Source organism: Melanostigma gelatinosum, assembly GCF_949748355.1.
Source record: "Melanostigma gelatinosum genome assembly, chromosome: 11".
Lineage (NCBI taxonomy): Eukaryota > Metazoa > Chordata > Actinopteri > Perciformes > Zoarcidae > Melanostigma > Melanostigma gelatinosum.
In genome coordinates, this window is record NC_136644.1 from 12,570,870 (window position 1) to 12,596,729 (window position 25,860).

The 25,860-nt window shown below is 40.8% G+C and overlaps 1 protein-coding gene across 3 annotated transcripts in view; it reads left to right on the forward strand.

The window, feature by feature from the left end:
* tenm3 (teneurin transmembrane protein 3) overlaps window positions 1-25,860 on the forward strand; it is a 203,763-nt gene that overhangs the window by 146,365 nt on the left and 31,538 nt on the right. For all 3 annotated transcript variants that reach the window (XM_079279453.1, XM_079279451.1, XM_079279452.1), the window contains 5 exons: window positions 3,532-3,675; window positions 13,399-13,470; window positions 18,177-18,354; window positions 24,249-24,373; window positions 24,635-24,742. In XM_079279453.1, the coding sequence (XP_079135579.1) occupies window positions 3,532-3,675; window positions 13,399-13,470; window positions 18,177-18,354; window positions 24,249-24,373; window positions 24,635-24,742 (627 nt within the window). The remainder of the gene's footprint in view (window positions 1-3,531; window positions 3,676-13,398; window positions 13,471-18,176; window positions 18,355-24,248; window positions 24,374-24,634; window positions 24,743-25,860) is intronic.

Consider the following 25,860-nt stretch of genomic DNA (forward strand, 5'->3'; position numbering starts at 1 on the left):
TAAGTCCTGGTCTGCACTCACTATTAAAGTATGACAACTTACTGTACACAGTTCCTGTGGAGAGGAGGGAATTCCTGTAGTGCTGACATGTCCTGAACACACACAAAGCTGCACAATTACAGCTAAGTTCAAAAAGGGTCTGCAGAAAGGCTTTAACAGGGAAATGGCTTAGACATAATGGGTACGCTAACCCCTCTGACACCTTTATGAGGGACAAGTCCAGCATGCGTACTCCTCGCTGAGTTATTACTTATGCTAGCCCAGCTTAATGGGTTGACCATCAAGACAATGTACTGCAACATTTTGAAACACTTGTCAAATTGGTGCTCATAACTTAAAATAAGGAAGCCTAACGACAAGAATATTTGGTCTGGCAATTGTTAAAACCGAGGTTGAATTTGTTGGAAGAACTGTGCATCAAACATTACTGATTTTAGACCAGAACAGACCAGCCCTTCCTCTTTGCCCCTCCATCAGCTCATTATTTGCTTTTGGATATATGCTAATTCCATATTGCCTCATAATTACCCAATAAGGCTGGACTTCAAGAAATGCTCTTTAAATCCAGACAGGAATCAATAAGTCCTCTGACTGTAATAAGGCCATTCAGTCATTTCATATGGCCGGCATGAAAAGATTATTTATTTGTTGGTTTATTTGAACGGGACGTTAATAAAAACATTTCTGCAAATGTGCCAGAGTTAGCCAAAAGGCTATTTTTCATCTGTAGTCCCAAAGGCAGATGTTTACAAAATAAACCTAAAAACAATGTAAGATTAAAGTTAAAAGGTTATACAATATTGACACTTAATGCGTGGACAAACAATGAAAAAAAGTGAGAATAACTATGTTAAAATAGAAACATGGACTAACAGTATTGTGCTGTAGTTGTTTAGACACTAAAAAACATCCACGTCAGAGGCACAAAACATAAAAGCATACAGAGTATGTGAAATACATAAATCACTCACACATAGCTAAACAACAATAAAAGACATGCATGCAGGTAGTTGACGGTCGACCGGCAATTTAAAGAAAGACAGAAAGGTGACAGACAGATCGAGGAAAGTTCAACACAGACAGAGAAACAGTTACAATCTAGTGCTGACAGAGCTGGGTACTAACTAACCATTTCTGTAAGTGAGATTTAAATGACCTGTATGTGTGTAGTTCTCTAATGGTCACTGGGATGGAGTTCCATTGTAGTGCACCTTGTACAGAAAAGGCAGATTGACTGAAAGCACTTTTTCTGAGTGGGATAATGCAATCCCCTCTTGCTGCTCCTCTTGTGAGTCGATTGGTGGTCTTGTCTACCTACGTGTGCATACTATGGCCGTGCACTCATTGTGCTTCACCAAATTCTTACCAAGCTGCTAGCTTGACAACTGAGTATTAACGATAGCCATGTTAGTTGTTTAAATTAATTATGTTAATTTAGGGGGAGGGGCTTTGGAGGTAGGCCAAGATTTTGTGACTTTCATTGGGAAAGAGACAGCAACAATGGGCTGGGTTTTTCGGTTGGAGCATTAAGAAAATTCCAGCTCATCCTTGCTGGTTTCTTGAATGTTACCGACCCAAGTTTTAACATTCGGTAACCAAGCACCTATCACAGCTAAAAGGTTCTACATTTTGTAATGCTTATCCTTATGCTGCGTTCACACCGGTCGCGTTGATTTTTTGACGCACTGCAAAAAAGCGTCCAACGCACTGCACAATCGAGTCCAACGCGCCGCCGGTTGTGTTCACACCAAACGCCGCAAAATCTCGTAGCGCCGGAGAGGGGGCGTGGTTTATCGTCCTGGAAGCCGTTCACCTGGCCGCCATTTCTTTCCGCTGTCAACCGTGAAAGGAATAAGGACAATTGCTGCTTTGTACGTGTTGTGGAAGTCCCTCAAACATCGGAATGCCAAACGCCGTCATGTCTGGTTCATAATATTGTTCAGAGGAGCTCCGTGGATTGTATCGAGCTGTATTCACTGTGTCTAGCAAGCCACCGGTCGCTGTTTACTACAGCTGTAGGAACACAAAATAAACTGATTTGGCTGTGATTCAACGGCAATAAACCGACAAAAAGGGACTCCGAAATAACTACATAATGATGCAGATTTGTACTTGTCTTCTCCGACAAAAAGGGACTCCGAAATAACTACGTAATGATACCGATTTGTAGGTTACTGGTCTTCTCAATGGAGCTCTGATGGATCGGTGCTAGGCTATGCTAACATCGTAGCAGCTCCACCAGCACTCAATAACGTCACGTAGACGTAAATACGGCAGCGTCTATTCATTGTTTGTACCGTATGGTTTACACACACACATGCATACACATAGTTTGGTCCGGTCTCTGTTGATATGAGGTATCGTAGAGCTCAGGGTGAACACAGACGGCTACAGGATTTATTTCCTGATTCAACAACGGCAGGAAGCCAGTGATGACAGGGGGAGCGTCTCAACGCTGATAGGCTATCGCGCCACAGCGTCACGCGATTATGTCGCTGAAGTTGAAAAATTTCAACTCGCGCGTTGGCGATTTTGCGGCGTCCAACGCGACCACCGCGTCCACCGCACTGCAATAACGCGTCCAACGCGCCGCGCCATCGCAAAATCGCGGCGCGCCATTCTCATCGCGTCTGTGCATAGACTTTGTATGTAATCTCGACGCGCGTCAAAAAATCAACGCGACCGATGTGAACGCAGCATTAGGGTCTGCACCAGATGCCATCTGTTGCTTCTTTTAACTTCTTTTAACCCACCTAAATAGTTGAGCTTTTCCTGGTGCTTCGGAATGTGTTTATTATAAATGTTTGTTTTAATCTGTCCAGATATTTTATTGGCTGTCTTATCTGCTTTGTAAAGTGTCTTTGGGTGACTTAATGTATTATTGTTGGTATTGTACTATCACCTCAAAATTAGTGAATTACTGAAAAATATAATTGTAGCATTTCTATTAGCCACATTCTGTGTATCACCAGTTTTAGCTTTCCTTCACTCCTCCCCCTGAAGATCTTTGTCTCTTCTCAATTTAATACACACATCTCTTGTGGCTGCCAGTTCACACAATGCACTTGACAGAGCACAGCATTGTGTGTGTGTGTGTGTGTGTGTGTGTGTGTGTGTGTGTGTGTGTGTGTGTGTGTGTGTGTGTGTGTGTGTGTGTGTGTGTGTGTGTGTGCGTGTGTGTGTGTGTGTGTGTGTGTGTGTGTGTGTGTGTGTGTGTGTGTGTGCACTCAAACGTCCCATCCTAGAGTGTTGTACCTCACAGGGAAAGGCAGACAGGCCTGACAAAAACTTTCTCAGTGCAAAGAAAAAAGTCGAAGTGTGTGATTGTGTGTGCGTGTTGTGTGTTGGACCAGAGAATGAAGGCCCTCAGTGAACCAGCAGCAGGAGTCAGTGGATGTTACAAATGTTACGAAGTCTGTGTTTTGCCGTGTGTTCAAACCTGAATCACAGCAGCTTTCCCATTTGGTTTGAACAGGAGCACAGTCAAAGGACAGAGAGGAGTAACTGGTCTAACCCTTGTGTGTTTATTAGTGTCGGTGGGGTTTGAATACGAGTCCTGCCTGGACCTCATCCTCTGGGAAAAGAGAACGGCCATTTTGCAAGGCTACGAGCTGGATGCATCCAACATGGGAGGATGGACGCTGGACAAACATCACATCCTGGACGTACAAAACGGTAGGTGCTATAACATGACAGAACCATAGCCTGCACTATTGTACCGCAGCTAGCTTTACTAAAATAGGCCACGTTTGTGGCCAATACTTTTCAAGGAACTAAAACATTCTTTCAGCCAATTTTTGTGGCAGTCTAAATACCTTGAGGTTGAGGTGGGCTGCTGGTGGTCGCAGTAGTGAACACACTGCGGCCTGTATTTCTGTGTGACCGACGGTTACATCTAAAAAAAATAAACCTTGGTTTTATCTCCCAAGCCTCCCATGTCTCTGTGATGACATTTGCTGCCGCATAGTATTTACTGATACATGTTGGATGTAATGAATGTAATGCAGAGTAGCTTCTGTCTCCACAGTAGATCTGTTGAATGTTTGATTGCTATTTATTTGAGCTTTAGAACAAAAAGCCATGAAACAATCAGAAAATAACTTTTATATTCTCTAATTCACAGCACTGTCACTCTGTCTCTTTGTACCGCTCCACGATCGCTCTCTCTCTCTTTCACTAGTCTCTGTTTAAAAGTTTAATGTTATATGAATAAAGAGAAATGCTCGTTCTAAAATGGTCCTAAATCGATACCAGATTACTTATTATATGAATGAAGTGGTACACGAGTTGAATCAGTGGCGCTGTGAGTGTTTCATGAATGAAAGGTCATCCCTGCTAACACCACCCTGGAGTTTCCTGTACTTTCAGAAAGCACTTCCCCCCCCGACCAGGTTAAGAGTTTTCTTTTCATAAATGTGAAGCTCAAAATACAAAACATAGCCTCCCTTCTTATCGCTCCCTCTCTCTCCACATCATTAGTTATATGTGCAAGAAAGGGACAACGCTAATAGCAGTTTAAAAGTATGTTAATCTCAGCACTTGTCCAAACGATTGTTGTCATGCAGGCTTTGGTCCATGGAGCGGAGGAAAAGAGTTGTGTGCGTGTGTGTGTGTGTGTGTGTGTGTGTGTGTGTGGGTGTGGGTGTGTGTGTGTGTGTGCGTGTGTTCCTTATTGGCGTCTTGGATTTGTTCCAGCTGCCCAGTGGTATTTTGCCAGCCTTTCATCTCTCTCTCTCTTTCTCTCTCACACACACACAATTTGGCTTTCTCATCTCATATAGTCAGTTCAGACTGTCACCAGTCCCTCCTCCTCGTCTCCTCCTCTGTCAACTCTTCTCTCTTTGCCTGCTTGTTTTTGTGTATTGTCATCTTATATGCCTTTATTATTATTTGCATTTCCTTTATTATTATTATTACATTTAGATAATGCAATGAAACCTCAGGGTTGAGATATGTTGACTGAATCGTATAAAGTACATTCCAGCTGGAAGGTACATCAGATTCTTGTTTGAGTGGGAAAACAAGATTTCTGGATTCTTGACACTTCTCCAACATGCTGTAATGTAAGACTTAATGCTGATGTTAATGTCCAACTATAACTATAACTAAATAACTGATGACTTTTCCTTTGTTACTCAATCTTTTCACTAATTACTGTCACGTTCTGACTCATTTAAACAGAGACTAGTGAAAGAGAGAGAGACTTTTTATGACGAGTTAAAATAAAAAGCAAGAATATGAAACATTTAATTTCAGTGTTGATATTGTTGACAACAAGAATAAAAACTAAATTAATATCCTTCATCTGAAAGTGCTGGTCACAAAATTAAGAATTTTCATGTCACAATCATTAAGCAAAAGCAGCATGTGTTTACATTCAGTATACCTTCAGTAGCTAGTGTAGCATAGTGCTAACGCTATGATGTGCTAGCGTACTCTGCTAATGTTAGCTCAGAGTTTTTATGTAGAAACCTAACGTTTTAGAAACGTGTATCTCCTTCCAACCTCTCCAGATAACAAATATCACTATTACACAATGTTTAACCAGGACGAGCTCCAAATCCACTAAACGAGTCTGAACGTGAATAAAACCTGAAATAATTCCTTGAGTCTATGGAGCAGAGCCCCGTAGCTCTCGGACCCTGGTCAGTGCTGGCCCAATGCTAGGCTATGATTGGCCAGGCTGAGATTTGAGGGGCTGGATTTAGCGAAGGGTCAATTGAGAGGCATGCCTGAGTTGTAACTGATGAGTTGTCTGTATTTCCAGGAGCAAAATACTTTTCAGCCAGTAATATCTATTTCAGCAAATCTCAATACACTTTCAAATTTGAGTACAGAATTTTTGTTTTTCTTTACACATTTACAAACACACGGCTTCTAAAGACAGACTTGCAATTTTCCTGGACACATTCACAAACGCATTTAGAGATTCTTTTACACATTTACAAATCTAATCATGCACAGATTGAGGTAGTTAGACAGTTCTCCACACACATTTCCAAATAAATATGCTCCAACAATGGCCCCATACCAGGTCTCCTTCACTCATTTCCACATGAGTATGAAGCATACAGCACAGTGTGAATCCAGACCTTTCCTTTTTTCAATTCTCTGATTCTCAATGTGTGTTATAATCAGCTGGTTTGTGAATGATACATCACTGTCACTCCTCTGCGGTTTACAGAATTACCTACAGGCATATTGATTGCCATATTCCTTCAGATAGCTCACCTTTCAATAACTGTAAGATAGATACATATTTAGAAATTTTATTTTGCCGCTTTAAAGGCACTTTGACTTTACAAACTGCCCCCCCCCCTCCTCTTCCTCCTCCCTTCCTTGCTGTCCTCTATCTGTCACCTCATCCATCACATTGCTATTCATCCCTCCCTCCCTGCAGTCCTCTTGGGCTTTCAACACCTTGTCACCCGATTCAGTGCGTGTGTGTCTGCGTGAGTATGTGTGCATTTAAAATGCTGGTGTGATTTGTGATTTCCTGTCTATATGTGCACTGGTCTCTGTGGGTGTGATGTTTTGTCTTGAAGGGACAACACTGCAACACACAATGTGTGTTTGTCCTTTTGAGACGAAAAGACACCACATGGACCAGAATAATCTTGTCTTTGTGTGTGTTTGGGAGAGGGGGGGGCATCCAACACTCCTGCTGTGCTTTCTTTGTAGTTTGTCTTGTAGCACCACTAATGATGTGCATGGGATGATGAGTTAGATTTGGAAATATCATGCCTGTTCAGTGAGTGTTGACGTTGGGCAGCGATTTCTGTGTTTTCATGTTTTGACAGGAAAGGTCAGCTACTTTCTTATTAACTGAATTTCTTCTGTCCAAATTATAACTTTATCTTCATATTAATCTTCAGATGAAGATGGCAGCGAGGCTGCTTTTTAAAATATTTTTATTGATTTGCTTTTGTTTACTGAACTATTCATTTAGTCCATTCAAGGACCAACAACAACTGGTAAGCGCTGGTCTTGGACCGTTTCCAAGCCAACCATAGTGCCGTTCAAATGCAGTGAGAACATAATCCTACCCATCTGACCGCTCTATAAGCGGCCCGCTGCTACTCCGTCAAGCAGTCCGAGCTATCATGGAGCCCACACTATCACTAACTGCACTCTCTGAAGAAATATGGTCTAAAAAAAGCACAGCATCACAACACAAACACAAAGTATTTTCTATTTATTTATTGCTCTGGGAAAATACACCCCCACATTGACAACGGCAGAGTGACCATTATGCCATTACTCCTTCAGTTCATTTTCACAATAAAAGCCCTGGACATACGCTTTTGTGCAACAGCAATTACTTCATTAACGGCGCAGAGAAAATTACCCGAGTAATGGATGAAAATGTTTTTTCATTTAACTGATCAGCTCAATATATAGTCCTCTCTCTCTCTTAATATATATATATATATATATATATATATATATATATATAAGGGGTGTAACGATACGCGTATTCGTATTGAACCGTTCGGTACGAGGCTCACGGTTCGGTATGCATGACGAACCGAATACATTTGAATAAAAAAAACATAAAATAAAAAAATGAATACAATTTTAAAACCTTTATTTAACCAGGTAGTCCCATTGAGATTAAAAATCTCTTTTGCAAGATGTAAGTAACAATACAAGATGTAAGCGAGACGTAAGTAACAATACTACATGACATTAAGGAGCAGCTTTTGTTTTTTATGCTTATGTGTTGCTAAGAAGACACCCCAGAAGATGGGTCACTCAGGTATAGTTCCATCATTGTTCAAAGTCAAAGAATAACTTGATGATGTTAGTTGTAATGAATAAATATATTTTAAAATCAAGTACATTTCTCTGGCACTTATAGTTTTCTACTGTACCGAAACGTACCGAACCGTGGCTCCACTGTATCGTACCGAACCGAACCGTGAATTTTGTGAACCGTTACACCCCTAATATATATATGTATACAGTATATACTGTATATATAGAAACGTGAGTCCTCTCCATTGAACTCCCTGGATAGGTAGTAAGCAGTAGTGAATGAGTGAGTGATTTCGGATAAAACCAATGTTATGTCAGTAAATCTGTGGTTTCAACCATGCAGTAATCCTGTATGTTGCAAATCCATCATTTCTACAAATGTCTTGTTAAAAGAAATCTATAATCACTTTCAGCTTTTGAACACCAATCAGCTTCCCATGGAGGGTGCAATGAAGCCCTATAGGGCAGGAGTGACGAGTCCGAACATTATTTCTTTTGAGTGTGTGTGTGTGTTTATGTGTAGAGGGGTTTCAGGGGCAGAGGGGCTGCTTCCTTGTGCATGCTTTGTGAAAGTGTATTCTGTGTGTACTTGTGAGTTTGTGAAGCCCATGTTCGTCTATGTGTCCCTCTGCACACCGGTGTGTGTGCAGAGGGAGTGTGAGTGTGTAAGCTGCCCAGTGAAGCGCTGCACTCCATTATTCAGACACTAAGCAGTCGGGGTGCTTTACGCTTTGCTCCAGAGAACATGAGAAAGTGTTGCTTTTTATCACGACACAAGAAAATCAAAATGACTGAACTTAAAACAACTTTCCATTTTTGTGGGGGGTTTTCTGACCATTGTCTTGACGCAAATCCCAAATTTAAGTGTTAAGTGACTTAATTTTAGGACAGTAAACTTACAAACAAAATGGCCTTAAGTAAAAAACGATTGTGAATGATGAAACTAAATAATGTAAGTACAATAACATCTAAAAATCTGCAATATATCTCCAGTTTACTGACTAAAATAAGTAAAACAAAATTCTCATTTGATTGAGAAAAGAAAATGCATTTGGTATTGTTCAGTATAAGGAAATGTTTTATGTTTTCATTTGTATTTTGTATTGATCGTTAATGTTACCAACGATAGATGTACAACAATGTGAACAGTAGCAGACAATAACATTGGAAGTAGTTGCCGTATACAGTGAATGAATAAACGGTGGAAGGAAGGGACATTGTATCAACATGGTTCATTAAAAAAGTCCTCTATGAACAAAAGCGGTCCTGAGCCTTTCAGCGGAGCATCTTGGCAATAGATATATTGCCAAGATTGAACCCGCTGAAACTCTCTGCTGGTTGCGTCTGCTTCTTAATGAAGGTTCTGTGCAAAGGATGGTCGTGCCGGGACAGAACACTCCTGAGCCTTCTGGTTCTCTGCTCTGTGATGGTCTCCAGAATACACTTTAGTTATGAACTAAACATTTCCACTAAACATTTCCATCAAATATAATTTATTTCCAAATATGTGTTAAACGAAACTGCAGTAAATATAATACGAATATTGACAAAATATTCAGAACAGACTTTTCTTCCAAATTCATTTCAGATGCCCTTGTTGACAGCAGAGATGAAGATAAAATCCATTTACTGGTACTGAATGAAGAGAAAATGGTTTTCAGACCTCAAAGATCTTCATTTGTCCTTGTCCATTAGGGACCATCTTTTGAAAATTCCACTGATTGGCTGAAGGCTGTTCTTCACACTGTCATTATTCACCTTGCTGCATGCATTATACACGCTGTGTGCATGTGTGTCAGTTAGTATTTGACTGCCTTCAACCCTTGTTTATTCTATTATTATTATTATCATCCATTGTCAAGCAGTAGTTATTATTATAAGGATGTATGTGCACGAGTGCTTCTGTGTGTTGGTTAACAGCCAGCTGTGTCTAGTCTGCTGTTATCAGCAGCTGCTCAGACGTTTCACCTTGTTGAATCAGCAGCAGGAGCATTCAGTGATGGAGAGCAGTCAGACTAACCAATCTGTGATTTCACCATTCTGGTGCACTCCACATTCTTTCAGTGAACAAGCAGAACCCTGTGCTGTAAAAAACACATTCTCAATTCCACCTCCAAGTTTTGTTTTGGATTATTTGGATTATGAACACCGTGTGTTCAAGTGAAACTTCTACCAAAATTATGAGCCAAATCTTTGTGACCTTGTTGGCGTTAGGTTGTTGAGATCAGATCAGTGTGCCAGCCCTTAGTGGGTGTGGTAAGAATGTATGAAGTACGGTTTTAAGATTGAAGGTCTTGAGATCAAGGTCAAATGTGCTCATTTACACACTCACACACACATATCTAGAAAGCTGTGTGAGAAATCCTCACGGCCCTCTTTTAACACAGCAGGACAATTCGATGCGCCTCTCTTTCTACGGAGCTTGACTCACCCTCTCTCTCTCTCTCTCTGATTCTCTCTCTCATTCTCTTTCACTCTCTCTCTCTCTCATTCTCTCTCTCTCTTTCTCTTTCACTTTCTCTCTCTTTTGCTCTCTCTCACTTTCTCTCTCTGATTCTCTCTTTATCTCTCTCTCTCGCTCTCTCTCTCTTTGCCCCCCCTCACACGCACACATACGTATGCACACTTTTTTTCCAGTCAGGCAAATAGTTGGTTGCCTGTGAGTAGACCACAGCACAGCATGAGAGGAACCCTGCTGGCTTGGCCTCTGTTGATCAATCAACATCTACCAATGGAGGGAGAGATGAAAGAGGATGAGGAGGATAGAGGGAAAGAGAAGGAGAGAGATGTAGAGGAAGCCTGACGTGAAGGGAACCGACTGATATAGGATTGAAGCGCCGATAGCGATGTGTCCTGCTGGGTTTGAAGGACTTGTAAATTGTAGGGTGTATGCATCCATATAAAGAGTTGAATGTAGAGCTGGTGGACGGACGGATGGAGCATAATGTGGGCTGCTTTTCCAAGATAGCAGGAGAGCTTTAATAATTCAGCTCACCACAGGAGATTCCTCTTTGATTTCTCACTTTGAAGAACGAGTGCATCCCTCTCTTTTCCTCTGTTCATCCTCCTACAACTCATTCACATAAACCTCCTCGCAAGTCAGCTAACACACCCCTCTCTCTCTCCCTTTAGATAGCACGCCGACATCACGGGAACAAAAGAGGCGTGAGGTTTAGCACAATAGCGTTGGTGTCTCGTGTGACGAATAACGTACACGTCGGGCAGCGACTTTCATCCTAAACAATAATGGCAGGTGAACTGAGTGTTGAGGTTGTCTGCTCTGAGGCTAAGGAGCTCCTAGATTTCCTCGGTTTTTTTTAGAGTTAGAGTTATTTATTTTGCACAATTCAAACAACAAAATTTTAAATAATCAAACATAACAGAAATAAATGAATAGTGCAGGAAGAGACAGAAAGCCAACTTGGCTTATTTGAAGCCTCCATCTATATAATATTAAAATTTTACAAAATTACAAAGAAAAAATAAAATATGCGTCAGACATCAATCACAAAACAGACGTTAATTACAACAAAACAAAGAAAGAAAGAAAAGAAAAAGAAAAAAAAGAATGTAATTGTGTCGAGTGTGAGTGAGCGTGTGTGTGTGCAGGTTAGCTGCTAACTGCTGCTAGCGTTTATTTTCTCTATATCTCAGTGGTTAGGGCGCACAAATAACACGTCGTCAAAACGTCACACCCGTTCGGCCGTGCTGGCTATCCCTCTCACGCAGAAGTCGGCTCTGTAGAGGCCTGTGCTGCCAGCTCAGTGGTGGAACAACTCTGTCCCACTGTCTGCCTCCGTACCTCTCATACAGAACAACCAGGCGGAATAATGGCGCAACAGTCCCACCTTGAACAGGTGTAGCAACATGGATTAGCAGTTAAAAGGAACTATGCACTGTGTTATAATTATTCATTTCCCCTCATACAAAACAGCAGATATTAGCAGAGTCTAGATTGGCCTAAAGACAACAAGTTCAAAGTAGTATCATTCAGGTGGTTTCCCCCTGCAGACATTTAATCTCTGATAACACATTTTGTTTCTGCATCGCCTGCTATTTAAATTTGTCAGTGTAGGAACAAAGTGGTTGTGATCTGAATGAAAAAGACAATATGTTGTTAATGTTGCGTTATATCTTAAGAAATGTTTATCATTGACATGTTGCCTTTTTCAGTCTGATACATTTTTAGGAGTCCAGTGTGCTGACATACTGATTTTCATCGAAAGGAGAAGGAGAAACACATATACATGCACACACACAAACATACTTTACACTTTCCTCCTCATCTGCACTGTTCGCGAATTCCTCCATATCAAGTTTTTGGTTTTAGCTGACACTCTTCCACAATTTTGAAGATTTGGGTTGGGTTAGGGCAGTGGTTCTCAAACTGTGGGGCGCGGTGGTATTACAGGTGGGGCGCAGGGGGAAATGCAGAATTTTCGTATTTAAAAAAATAATAATAATAATTTATTTTTAAAGTAATTAATAAATACATGGCATATTACATGGGCTGTACTTTCGTGTAAATGTTTACGTTACACCGTTAACAGGTTACATTTGCGCATGCGCGACGGCCATGATCCTTGGCGACTCACATGTGTGGCTTAGTGTTCCAAATGAAGAGACATTTGGCAGGCGGGAACAGAAAAGCAACCGCAAGCGATGCATCCGAGACGAACAGCAAGCAGCCAAGAAGAAAATATGATGACGCCTATCTTGCTCTGGGTTTCACAGTGAACGCGGTAGATGAGGAGAGACCAGTCTGTGTTTTATGTCTGAAAACTAGCTGCGGACAGTATGCAACTTGTTTTGTTTAGTTTTTCACAGGTTGCACTTTATTCTTATCTTGAAAAGATGTTTAGTGCAAAACAGGTCAATTGCAGCCAATTGCAATCAGCTATTTTTTGCCAAATTGTAGTTCTTTTTTGCACAGATATAACTTTATTTGCATTGTTCGAACAAAGTGATTGCACATTTTATTTGTTTTTGTCTGATGGAACAATCTGGTTTACTTAAAAGTGATTGCAATTTTCTTTATTCTATTACTTGAAAAAGCACAGACGGAGGAGTCACAAAATGTTGTTTCAATAAAAATTCAACATGGACCATTTTGTTACAATTTTGTTGGGGCGGTGGGGCATGAACATTTTTCTTCCTCCAAAGTGGGGCGCGACAGAAAAAGTTTGAGAACCACTGGGTTAGGGAGAAGCGGTGCTGTTTTTAGTTCATGTGTGTAGTGAAAATAAGTTTATTCCATAATGTTTTATGAAATGAGCACAAATCCTGATCCTCAAATTGCACTTTTTTTCCTTTTATCCATTTGTTCTATAAAAGTGAATCCTGTAGTTAGACTGAGTCAAGTAAAACTTGACTGGTCATGAACATGAACTCAGTCCAATGAACAAGCGAATACACTGTCACATCATTGAGAACCCCAATGGCAGGCCGGATCAGAGTTTTAATAAAAGGATGATATCTGTGCCATATTTCAGCTGTGTTAATGAAATCTCAACTCCAACGTACCTGAACTCTCAATCACAAAACAGACGTTAATGCAAAGTAGAATTGGTCTGCCTGCATTTTCCCTCTGCTGCCTTTCTGTGCTCTCTATAACTCATGTTGATGTCTTCTCTCCACCAGGTATACTGTACAAAGGCAATGGTGAGAACATATTCATATCCCAGCAGCCCCCGGTCATCAGCAGCATCATGGGTAAATACAGATTCAAGTATAATTGACTTGATTGAACCTGCATGTTTGTGATCAGAGTTGATTATAATATAGTATTATACAGTGGTGTATAAAGTACTCAAAAGCCATACTTGAGTAAAAGTAAAGATACCTTACTGGAAAATGACTCCAGTAAAAGTAAAAAGTCACCTTTTAGAACACTACTTGAGTAAAAGTCTTAAAGTATCTGATATTTATTGTACTTAAGTACAAAAGTACTTATGTATCAAAAGTAATTTTCTGATATTAAATGTACTTAAGTATTGAAAGTAAAAGTACAAGTAAATGCTGTTAATCAAAAAGCAAAGGGTCAGAACTTTGAGAATTATGAAATTTATTCTTTTAAGTGTTGTGGCCCCAATGACCAAGGACATGGAGCTGTGTTGAACATAATTGGGTTGGCTGTGATCCATTCAGGAGCAACAATGTTAAACATAATATATTGTACATAAGTCTACTTTTGCATCTACGGTACTATGAACTTATCATCATAATTCTCCGAAAAGCAATATGACACTATGAAGGAGTTGCGTTTATAAGTCTGCTCATTCTGACTAGAGGATGTAGAGGGAAAATGCATAATATTATGTTCAGCAAAAAATATCCACTTGATGCATCAGGTCAGTGTTGTGAGAAAGGACACCTGCCTTGTAAACTCCTATGGGCCTGATTTGAACACAATGTTTTTTGCTCAAGCTAAATCTGCAATTGGGCGACTGCTACCATCATAACTCCATCTGATCATCCACAAAATGACTCAAATATCAAAATTTATCTTAAATATGAGGTTTAAAATGTAGCATTCTGGTGTATTCTGAAAAGAAAATTAAGTGATGAGACATTTACTTGAAGCAAAAAACTAATAGACAAATGTCTAAACTTCCCTGACTTCAAATTGTCTGACAATAATCTTGGTGTCTGTAGTGAAGTAAAATATATTGGTCATTTTTTAACAGAACACATGACGAACGATAACGACATTTCCAGGCAATGTCGTATGATGTATGCACAAGCAAACAGTCTCTCACGCAAGTTTGGTCTGTGTACAGATGGAGTGAAGATGTCTCTGTTCAGAGCATATTGTACTCCACTCTACACTGCACACTTGTGGTCAAACTACAAAAAAAAGAGTTTACAGAGACTTCAAGTCGCGTACAATGACGCCATGAGAATACTTTTAAAGAGACCGAGATGGAGCAGTGCTAGTGAAATGTTTGTGGCTGCACGAGTCAACACTTTCCAAACAGTTTTAAGAAATCTCATGTACAAATTCATCTGTCGACTGAATGACTGTAAATTGGATCATACTTGTTTTAACCAACATAAGGTTTAGCACCACACGCTACCAGTCCCAGCTGTGGCGACATTGGTACAGCTGTCTCTTTGTAAGGCATTGCTAGGCCGATGTACTTTTATTGTTTGTGTCTGTCTTTTTATGTATCTGTCTGTATGGACCCCGAGTCTGAAATAAAGTCGATCTATCTATCTATCTATCTAATATATTATTCAGTCATTAATCAGTATTTCTGCTCTATTATTATTATTAACCTTTATTTAGACAAAATCAATAGAGCCCGAGGTCTCATTTTCAAAGGTTTTGGTCAAATAAAAACAAAGATAGCAAGAGTAGCGAGAACCATCGCCTGTACAAAGAAAGTGATTCGTTTTCATTGAACCCTGTTACTGTACGGCTTAATATTAACTTCTACTGTTACTGTACATTTGTTAGAATTGTGGCCTATCTTATATTTGCAATTAATATGCATTCAATACAGTTCAATTATTTAAATGAGCCCGCTGAAATGAAGATACAGGCACCTTAACCCTCTCTCATTACTTCAGGGTTATTGGGAGCAACGTGGGACTGTTAGGACTGTTGGTACACTGGCTGTGGTCACTACAGTGAACAGTGTGAACAGTGTGATGAGAGGACATGTGAGCCCTTGTTGCTGTACTTCATCTCCTTGGAGCAGAGGCTGCATTTAGCATACCCTGCCTTATCAATGCATTTAAAACACTGTGACAGTAGGAAGCTGTACTCACGTCTGTTTAGACCTCCACCTCCACCCAGCTCCACTCACAGCTCAGCCCTGTGTCAAGCTGCGCTACAACCAGCCTCCTCTCCCTGAAGCTCTTTGACCTCATCATCTCATCAGTATCTGGGCCTCATGTTTCGTCATCATAAAAGTTATTCTGACCACGAAATCGCCTCATTCTACTTTGAGTTAAAACAAACAACCTGCAACCAGATGCGCTGGTGTGCCGGTTTAACGTTAACGACTGATCGCATGAACTGAACCGGAACACGGGGGGGGGCTGCATGTTTCATCACATTACGTTTTTTCCTTCGAAATCGCGATTATGACGAACGTTAACAGTCCACAAAGTTCCGCATGCAGTGGACGTTAACTTAACCCAGCAAGTCTGAACGGTAACGGAACATAACGTAACTTAAACTTTGAAGGAGGGAAATGAAGACGCTGTACACATCTGAACGCTGATTGGCCAAGACTCGACACATCAAATATGTTCTATTGCGAAGATCACGACATCACATTTTCTCCTCGTCTCACTCCGATCTGAGAAACGCTGGCTGGCCAGTTGACACATTGTAGCATGTAGCATCCTGGGCATCACTGGGAATCAAAACGCCGCGGCTTTGAGAGCATTTGTTTGCAATTGCGCATTAACGTGATTAACCAACGATTTAACTCGCTGCTAGGACCACTGGTTCGCCAAACCTGCTTGCTTGCAGTCTGTGTTCCACCACAGTCCCCAACGTTGGTCTCATGATTCATTTTTTTTCTAAAGATAGATTTGATTTTGTAGCGAGTAACGAAGGTTTCAGGGGAAATGTAGTGAAGTAAAAGTATCAGTTTTCTTTGCAAAATGTAGTGAAGTAAAAGTAAAAGTCAACAGAAATATAAGTACCAGTAGTAAAGTAAAGTACAGAAAAAAAGACTTAAGTACAGTAACGAAGTAGTTATACTTCGTTACTATACACCACTGGTATTATATTACTTGTCAGTGATTTTGCTCTAATGGTTTAAGTGTGAGAGCCACAGGAAACTCATGGGACCCAGAAAAAAGACATTCTGAGTGCTAGTTGCTCTCTAGCTCTGGGAAATATTTGTTCAAAGAAATACAAAATTGAGGGGTGAATTCACAGAGAATGGATTGCAGCCTCTGATAGCTGCATCATCACTTGCAACTGCTATCTGACAGTGCAAACACGTCCATAAAGGTTTGCAGCTGAGTACAATTACCAATGTGGCAAAGTATAAATGCACTTGAAGCCAATGCGTAGGTTGTGAGGGGTGAGAGTCAGCCAGAGCCAGAGGTCTTGCCAGGAGGATCTGGCCAGAGTGCATCTTCCATCCAAAGCTCCCGAAGGAAATCAAGTGGGAGGAAGGGAATCATGTAAGGAGGGAGAGGGAAGAAATTATCTGTTTATTCTTTTGTATAATAACCTTATTTTTCTTCAAATTGACATGTAGGGCAGCTTTGTTCATTTATTTTTCATGACACAACTGTCATTGCATTTTGTCACTGTATCCCAAAATAAATGAGTTTCAGCAGACACCTCTTATAAATGCCCTTCAGTTACCAGCAACTATCTGAGGATGCTATTCATGTCACACTGTGACTATTAGCACTGATCTTTCATAAATTGGACTGTTTTTGCAATGAGGCTCATTTGCCAAAGTTTTGCCGAATGTCGGCACATTACCTCATTTAAATACGTGCAAATAGCACAGGAGCACCGGGACACTGTTTGCTTGGCATCACAGTTGTGACTGCATCTCACCCTTTGCGGGCGCTTTGAGAATTACACGGTTTCTTATTTTTTGCTGGTTTAGAGGCTGCAGTTTATGTATTGGATTCAATCAAATACATAAACTATCAATGTGTGCACAGACTGTCAGTAGCACAGAAAACACAGATGGCTAACGTAAGCTACAGGCCGGAGCCACAAGTGAAGATTATAAGAGCAGTGTTGTTTTGAAAGGCTTTCATAGTTTCAGAAGTTTGGTCAAGTTAATAGTTAGAAATTGGTTTTGTTGTTTGTAGAACTGATGACTTTGAATTTAGATTGTATGGACTCAGTAGTGTAGGTTTGTTGGGTTGGAGCATTTAAAGTTTTTCCTTATTTGGTTCAGTTCCTAATAAAAATATTTGGCATTTGCAACTCACATATCCAGTGTAGTTCCTCCTTGTAGTTTCTCTGTGTCCTCACCAAGACTGCAATCTCAGTCTGTATAGCGATGCCATCTGTAGAAAGACACCATCTCCTAGCAGAGGAAGTGCAATTTATTCACGTTGTTTTTCCGATTAGGAATGTTCATTGTACTGCAGTCCTTGTCTGCAATACTTCTGGTCTGACACATTTCGTCAGTGCCCACGTCTTTTAAACTGCCAGTGTTCAGCTCCACTTGTTTTGCGTAATGCCTTTCTGGCTAACTTTTCTGAAGTGCCCCTACAGGGAATAAACCCTGGGTCTGTCCTACATTTTTCAGTCTTTCTTTGGCTTGACATTGTTAAATAAATGCTTGGTCCACAACAGTGTTCAACAACCTGACTGGATATAATGAATTTGAAATAAGCTCCCAACTGGACAGTCTGTTTTGTAGAAAGAGCAGAAACCAAATGCTTCAGTCGGTAACAATTGATTCAACCTCCTGTCCCAGGAAATGGACGTCGCCGCAGCATCTCCTGCCCCAGCTGTAACGGACAGGCAGAGGGCAATAAGCTGCTAGCGCCCCTGGCTCTGGCCTGCGGAGCAGATGGCAGCATCTTCGTCGGAGACTTCAACTACATCAGGAGGATCTTCCCCTCAGGGAATGTTACCAGTGTCATGGAGCTGAGGTAAGAGGGGAGGGAGGATGGCCGCTGGATCTAAACCTAATCCAGAGAATACATCCCTGAGTGTCACAAAGATAAAGGTCTCACTCAGAGAACTCAGGATCCATTTAACAGTAAAACTCTGCCATCGGATTCTCAGGGACTTTGCAAATGCATGATAGTTGGTGGATTTGAGTAAAAGAAAATATGACCTACTGTTTACACATTTGTGAAAAATGAGCTGATTGACTTGTGAGTCCTTGGTTTTTAATTTAAACCTAGCATCTGAATCCATCTCTCTGCCTCCGCTTTCCTTCCGTCACTCAACTGTTCAACTCCACATCATTGGTCTCGGATGACTTTGAACAGTACTTGAACACATAAAGGAAGAGAGGGATAGATGCGTGGCCAGATTGGACACTTTGCCACTGATTAACATTCAAGTACTTACTCTTTAGCCAAAGTGCTAAAAGAGAAAAGATCAGTGTTTTAGTGCTCGGAATCTGGCAATTGGCTTCTGGCACACTGTTGAGTGCTCATTTCTCTAACTCCTATTCTAACAACTGAAATCTTTTTCCTGTCGACTTCTGAAGCATGATTTAAATTCTAAATCTGACTGCAACTTTTTCTCTTGTTCTCCAGTATGTTTTTTCTTCCAGTGATTTTAGTCATATTACCTTTTAGAAAACATTCTGTCTACTAACTCTTCGTCCCTCTTTCTTCCTTCCTTTGCTTGCGCTGTATTAAAGAAACAAAGATTTCAGACATAGGTAAGAGTGACTAATCTTTTTCAACCTTTAAACTTCTTTTCATTCCACCATCCATTTCTGCTGCTTACGCACCAGACTCTAGTCTGCACATTTCTTTCATCCTTCTCATCTCCTTTTAAAATAAAAAAATCACTGTTGCTCATTCCTGGCAGCTTTCAGACCTGATTACGCTGACGTCCTTAGCCCAAGGTGCATCAAGCTGTTAGCAGGCTAATTTAGCATTTATAATTTCTTCCTGAAGTCCATTAATGCTTTATAGCTGCAGAATGAATCATGTAGAGTAGCTGTCAAAATGGGTCAGACAAACAGATGTTTGAACAGACAGCAGCTAGTAAATTAGCTCAGCTTAGCTTTGGCCATCATTTCTGTCATGATCACATTTTACTCACCAAAGCAACTGGTAACATCTGGAAATATTGAATTATCCATTCAGTTATTAATCTAAGGGGCAGAGAGAGGAAAGTAGCCCTGATGTTTGCTGCCATCAAATGAAACCCCCTCATTAGTTTTGTCTTTGTCTCCCTCACTCTCATCCTCTTTCCCTCTCTAATGTGGACAAGTGTTCACACAAAATCGAGCCTATTCTTCCATTGTCAGCTCGGATGAAGTCATCGCTTCAGCCCCTAGCAAGCAGCAGCCCCTAGCAAGGAGACGTTGAGGGGGGGGGGGGGGGGGGGGTTGAAGATGTTGGCCGTAGTTTCTGGTCTTCCTTATTTCTCTCTGTCTCGCTGTCCTTTTCAAATTCATTCAAGGTCGTGAAAGTTGTCATACAGGCAAAGCAAAAACAACAACTGGTTACAGACATTCTTGACACACTTTTCACATAAACAAGGTGAATAATATGTGATATAAATAAATCAAGGACATTGTGGAAAATAGATAAAAGGAATTCAACAAGTTGATAATCAAGTTCTAAGTTCATTGATCTTTAGTTCCCGCTTTGAAAGAATATAACAGATAATACCTTGACGATAAATGTGTGTTTTATTTCAAATAAAATCAAATGAAAGAATAAATCGATAAACAAATGAACAGTGATACCAATGAATAAATTAACTTAGTTTCAAATTGCAAATGGGAATGATTTGGGATAGTAAAGGAAGGATGTTATTTCCTATAAGATCGACCCTACTCTAACCTTTAGAGCTTTATTGGCCATGCGTATGCAAACAAAGAATTTGACTCCGGTTTTTCCCGTCACACCAGGACCAGCCTGGTGTGACGGGAGGACACAACCTCCCGTCTGTACGCAGACTCATCACCGTCCCTGATGAGGCCGATGACCGTTGTGTCGTCTGCGAACTTCAGGAGTTGAACAGATGGGTCCTCTGAGGTGCAGTCGTTGGTGGTGGTGGTGTAGAGCAGTGGGGAGAGCAAACTGCAGGGGGGGTCTATAAATGTAAATATTAATAATGTAAATATAATATTAATAATTCTGAGCGCTATCCGAGACCGACTCTTAATCATATTAGAAGGTGTGAGTTTCGTACTTTGTGCAGCGTAGTTCCAAAGGACCTTGCAGTGGGTGATGATTCCCGTTAGGAAACGATGGTTGCCGGTTGAAGGAGTCAGGAAATGGTAGTCCTCAGCTGGCCTCAGATGCCCACCAAACGGGTCTAGCAAATGTCTTTGAAGTCGATACACTGCTGTTGCAAAGTGGTTACGGGAAGCAGTTCACGATATCTCCATGCGCTCCCAATCTTGATGGTAGATGATTCTTTGTCCTTTGATGAGCCAGGGATCAGATAATGCTCTGAATACTTGTATAACTAAGATTACTCATCTAGATGGACCTAAAATAATCGTGTTCGGTCGGACAACACTACTCAAAGTTAATTTAACTTCTACAGTAGTCTAGAGCACTAAATCCACTGACATCTAAAAAGTCTAAACACAATGAGTTCCTCAAAAGGTTCCTCGTACCTGGGGGAACCATGGGACTTACGCTGCATTTTAAAATACAATCCATTTAAATGGGGGAAAATCCAGATTTTTCTCCTTTAAGTCTTCTTGCTTGACCAACAAAGAACACAATGGCCCAATACTGCTAAAGATCTTGAAACCTGGTGGAGAATTCCCACTCAAGCTCTTGAAGTACCCTCTGATGTCCTCAGAGTTGACAGGCTTGGGTGATGACATGTCCCACTGGTGTTTGAAGAAGCCAAAGGCTCCAGTTTGAATAAAATGCTTTCCATGCATCAAACAGAGCTGGCCCGGTTTTCGCCTCCGTCTTTGATCCCATCAATGCACTCTGCAAATTACTCCCTAACAACTAAGCCACCCAACGGGCAGTGGAGAGGCAACTCTTTGTATGCACTGTCATGTCCTTCAGGAGTGATTTTTACTGGCGGTGATTGAGTGAGGAGCAACGAGAACATTAACAATTTTAACAACCGTGACCATTAGAGAGGAAAATCTGACTTTGACACTTGAGTGTTCCTGGTGACTAACAGTGAAGCTTCATGACAGGGTGACCGATCACATTTTCAGTTGTTGTCACAAGCCCTGGCGGCCCTCATATTTTCTTGATGCCGACTCCTGTGCAGTCAAAATGCTCTGTGAAATCCCTTGTTAATGTAAAAGTAAAGAAGGCATTTTGAGTCTTCAAACGTTACCTTCAGGCTATAACCCCTGCTAGACTGCATGTATTGGTTTATGTACGAGTGGAAAATAGGACATTCACCTGTAGCCAAATTAAAGAGTTAGACAGGGATATACCAAAGGTTAAGATATACACTTACTTTATACAATTGTGTTTCCAACATGTGCCATAATCCTATAGGTTGGTAGAGAGCCTCAAGCCACCTAAACAGCCAGTCTTGTAAAGAGGTGTAAGCTTTGATGTAAGCATAAATAGTGAACGACTTCTGTGACCCGGTCAGAGAGAGGGTGATCCAGCTTTTCCTAAATTCTGTCTGTTACATGTTTTATTCTGAATGCAGCTTTCTCTTGATATTATATTGCAAACTTAACTTTCTCATTGTTTGAGCGAGCTACGTAACATCTATTTGTAAAACCATTATGGAGGATTGCAAACTGGGAAATATTTGAACTTTGGAAGGCAACCGTTGTCGTTGCCGGTATTCTCTGCCGGCCTCAACTTATTTTACCGTACTGATGTCATCCACAAACATGATATCCGGTTTGCATATGAATGCAGCATTGAACTAGTGGAACTGCTGTTTGTTTCCCTTTTTATTAAAGTATGACCACGATTGCTCCCTCACCATAACAAAGTACACATTTTAACCCAAAGCATGTTCTTTGCCTAAATCTAACGGAGTAGTCTTTGTGCCTAAATCTAACCAAACCTTAAGCATAGCGTTGTCACACCATGAAACAGATTCTTTTCCATTCTATGTGTCGTTCCAGCGTGCATGGAAAGACAACTTATTCTGGCTTGTTGCTCGTCTACCAGTCTGATAAGTGGATAAAAATCCTATCAAATGAAGATGCCTTGAGCGATTTGGATATATATTGTGTTTAATAAGGTTTTCTGAGGTCATCTGCTCTTTAAATTGAGGATATATTTACTTTTTACTTTTTTACAGCTCCCTCTACATATCTCTGCCCTCTCTGTGATTTGGGGAGATACATTAGAATTTATCTCCCCCCCTTCTGAAAATTAAGCTGAACCCAGTTTGTTTTCTACTATATCTCCTCATACACATAAAGAGCAGCACCATACCTGGGGCTTCTTTGCCACTGGCACTGACTGATTTATTTTTCTACTCATCCGAATGCAGTTTCAATTAAAATCAACTTTAATTAAAACACAATTTTGTCATGTCATTGAGTTCTTTTTACCTTGCCCTTCCTTCATGTTTACTTATTCAGGCCATCTTGACTCTGAGTTCTGTTTCATTGGTTGTAATTATTTCATCCTCCTCTCTTGTTTGAGTTCTTGCCTCTTCTCTCGCCTTTAGTTCCTTCTTTTGTCTCCTTCTTTTCCTCATTCTTACTTTATTTCCGACACATTCTTTTCCATTACTACTCTTTCAGAGGTGTATTCCCTCATATTCAGGCTTCCTCTTGTCCTGTCCTCTTTATCCTTTCCCTATTCAAGCGTCACCTCATCCATCACTCCTTATTCCTTGTCCCTTTGCTTGTCTGTCTGGTACCAGGGTTTTGTCTGTGATACTGCCTATCCTCCATCTTGAACATTTTTTATTCTAAGTGGGGGTTTTCTGCTTAATAAAGGATAAATGACAACAAAAGGGCACACAGTACGCAGCACGCCGAGGCCTCACAAGTACAGAAAAGCACAGAGAGTCCTGTCTATTTTTAGCTGTCTTAATTAACAGCCTGTGATCATCTGCTTATTGTCACCAACCGCTGAGACTCATGGCTAGAGGCGAGTGCATATATATCCACGCCCAAGTGTGTTGAGGTCTGATGCTTGACACTTGCTGTGTGTGTGTTTTTGTGCGTGTGCATGCGTGTGTGATGGATTTTACATGACAGTGTGACAGTCATTAAGAATGTGTCACAGTCAAGTCAAGGCCCATTTCAACCACGTATAGGTCTGTTCAGACTGACATAGAGGGACCAGCCTACTGTCGACACACACACACACACATATCACATGCACTTACTGACTTTCTCACTTACGAATATCACAAGTACACTTCTATAGAAAAAAGAATCAAAAACATGTTCACAGAAATAGCAACACACTGTGTCTGCCTTTCATTCTCCCCGAGTTACACACACTCTTCAAGCACCTGGTATTCCACTGGAAGTAAATCAACACCAGTTTCTTGTCTTTCAGTTCATCAACCCTCCTTTTATACATTACTTCTTCATTATCTTCAGCTCCAGAAAGTCTCTTTTATTTCCATCATAATGATGCTAGAACCAAAGTAAACCTGCTCTGCTGATGGTGATTTCATTGTGAGCTTGTTTCCAGTCAGACTTTGGATCATGTGTCAGCAGTGTGATCTGAAGGAAATAATCCATAAAGGACACATGGGGGATTTTAGTGTCCATGTTCAAAACTGGGTGTATTTCTTGAATTGTTTAAGTCTTCAATCCCTGTTGTCAGAGATACTGACGCTGTTAAAGATATAGCACGACTAAACCAATTCTTTCTTGTCTCCATCCTGTTTGTTACCCACCTCCCCTTTCATCTGTCACCACCCTCCATAGCAACAACCCTGCTCACCGCTACTATTTAGCCACCGACCCAGTAACAGGGCAGCTGTATGTGTCCGACACCAACTCTCGACGGATCTACCGACCCAAGATGCTCAGCGGCGCCCGTGACCTCATCAGTAAGCATTCACTTAATTTCCCCAGTAATACACCATGTTGACAGAAATGAAAGTAATCGGTTTTTTTTCAATTGTTAATTTCAGTGTAATATACCCACACTCATCCACAGCAATTGAAATGCTGGTAACATAGCAGGGGAAAAGAAAGTGGATAAGTGTGTGTGTGTGTGTGTGTGTGTGTGTGTGTGTGTGTGTGTGTGTGTGTGTGTGTGTGTGTGTGTGTGTGTGTGCGTGTGCGTGCGCGTGTGTGTGTGTGTTCAGGTAATGGAGAAGTAGTGGCTGGTACAGGGGAACAATGCCCTCCATTTGATGAAGCACGATGTGGAGATGGAAGAAAAGCTACAGAGGCACAACTACTGGGACCAAAAGGTACACACAAAACACAAGAGATGACTTGGTGGTTATTTTTCAAGCCTGCCTCATAACTATTGTTGCTGAGGAAGATTCTCAAGACCTAGTTCAGAAACAAGGGCACAAAAGTTTGACCTCTACACTCATACTTAATTCAAACCTTGGCTTTTAAGTATCATACATTTCTGAGTGGGAAGTTTGTCCCAACACACATATTTGGTTTTACATTTAGAAAAGGGAACATAGGAATTTCATCAGCGAGAGAGAGAGAGAGAGAGAGAGAGAGAGAGAGTGAACTTTAACAACAATAGCACAACAGCTATTAATAAAGATAGAAAAATTACTAATAGTCTGGATCACCAGGTTCACTTTTATACTGTAATCTGTAGCTTTAGCGTCTATCTTTATCTTTTCAACCTGTTTTCACAGCTTCGTCGTCTGAGTAATCAGTTTGACATCCTGGATAGATCCTTCAAACACATATTGTAGACCCTTCTGTCTTCTTCTCTCTGAAACTGCTTTTTCATTTTCCCAAAAATAGATCATATTTAAGCAGAGAGTGCAGTTAGTGACAGTGTGGGCTCCATGATAACGTAGCTCTAACAGCTTGGGTTGGGTTTAGCGAAGGGCCAATTGCTCCATCCACCAAACAGTTACTCCACACATCCATTCACATAAATTCTTCCATTTCCTACTTAATTGGCAACATGGGAATACCGCTACCACAGTGATGATATAGGTCCTTCACAACTGGGTCTGTGTTTATTGCACCTCAAAGCTCAACGACATCAATGTCCCTGACAATAAATGTGGCTGAATAAAGATTTTATGCAAATTGGAGGCTCCCCTGCATTTGCAAGTGTCACTAATGGTTGGCATAACATCATTGCTTCAAGTCTGGATGGGAACATATTCTAAATGAGTCAATATCACTGAATGAAAACACACTGACTGATTGGTTATGCAAGCATGAACCTTGTGTGTTGTAGCCACGATGACGTGCTTATTTTACACTTTTTATGCTGTTACTGTACGTTTTGTTCACATTTAATCGATAGGCCTCCTGACCTACATACAGTACTGCATTTAACTCCACTCCTGAAACCTAGAGATGGAATTTCATTTGTTTTGTGAAA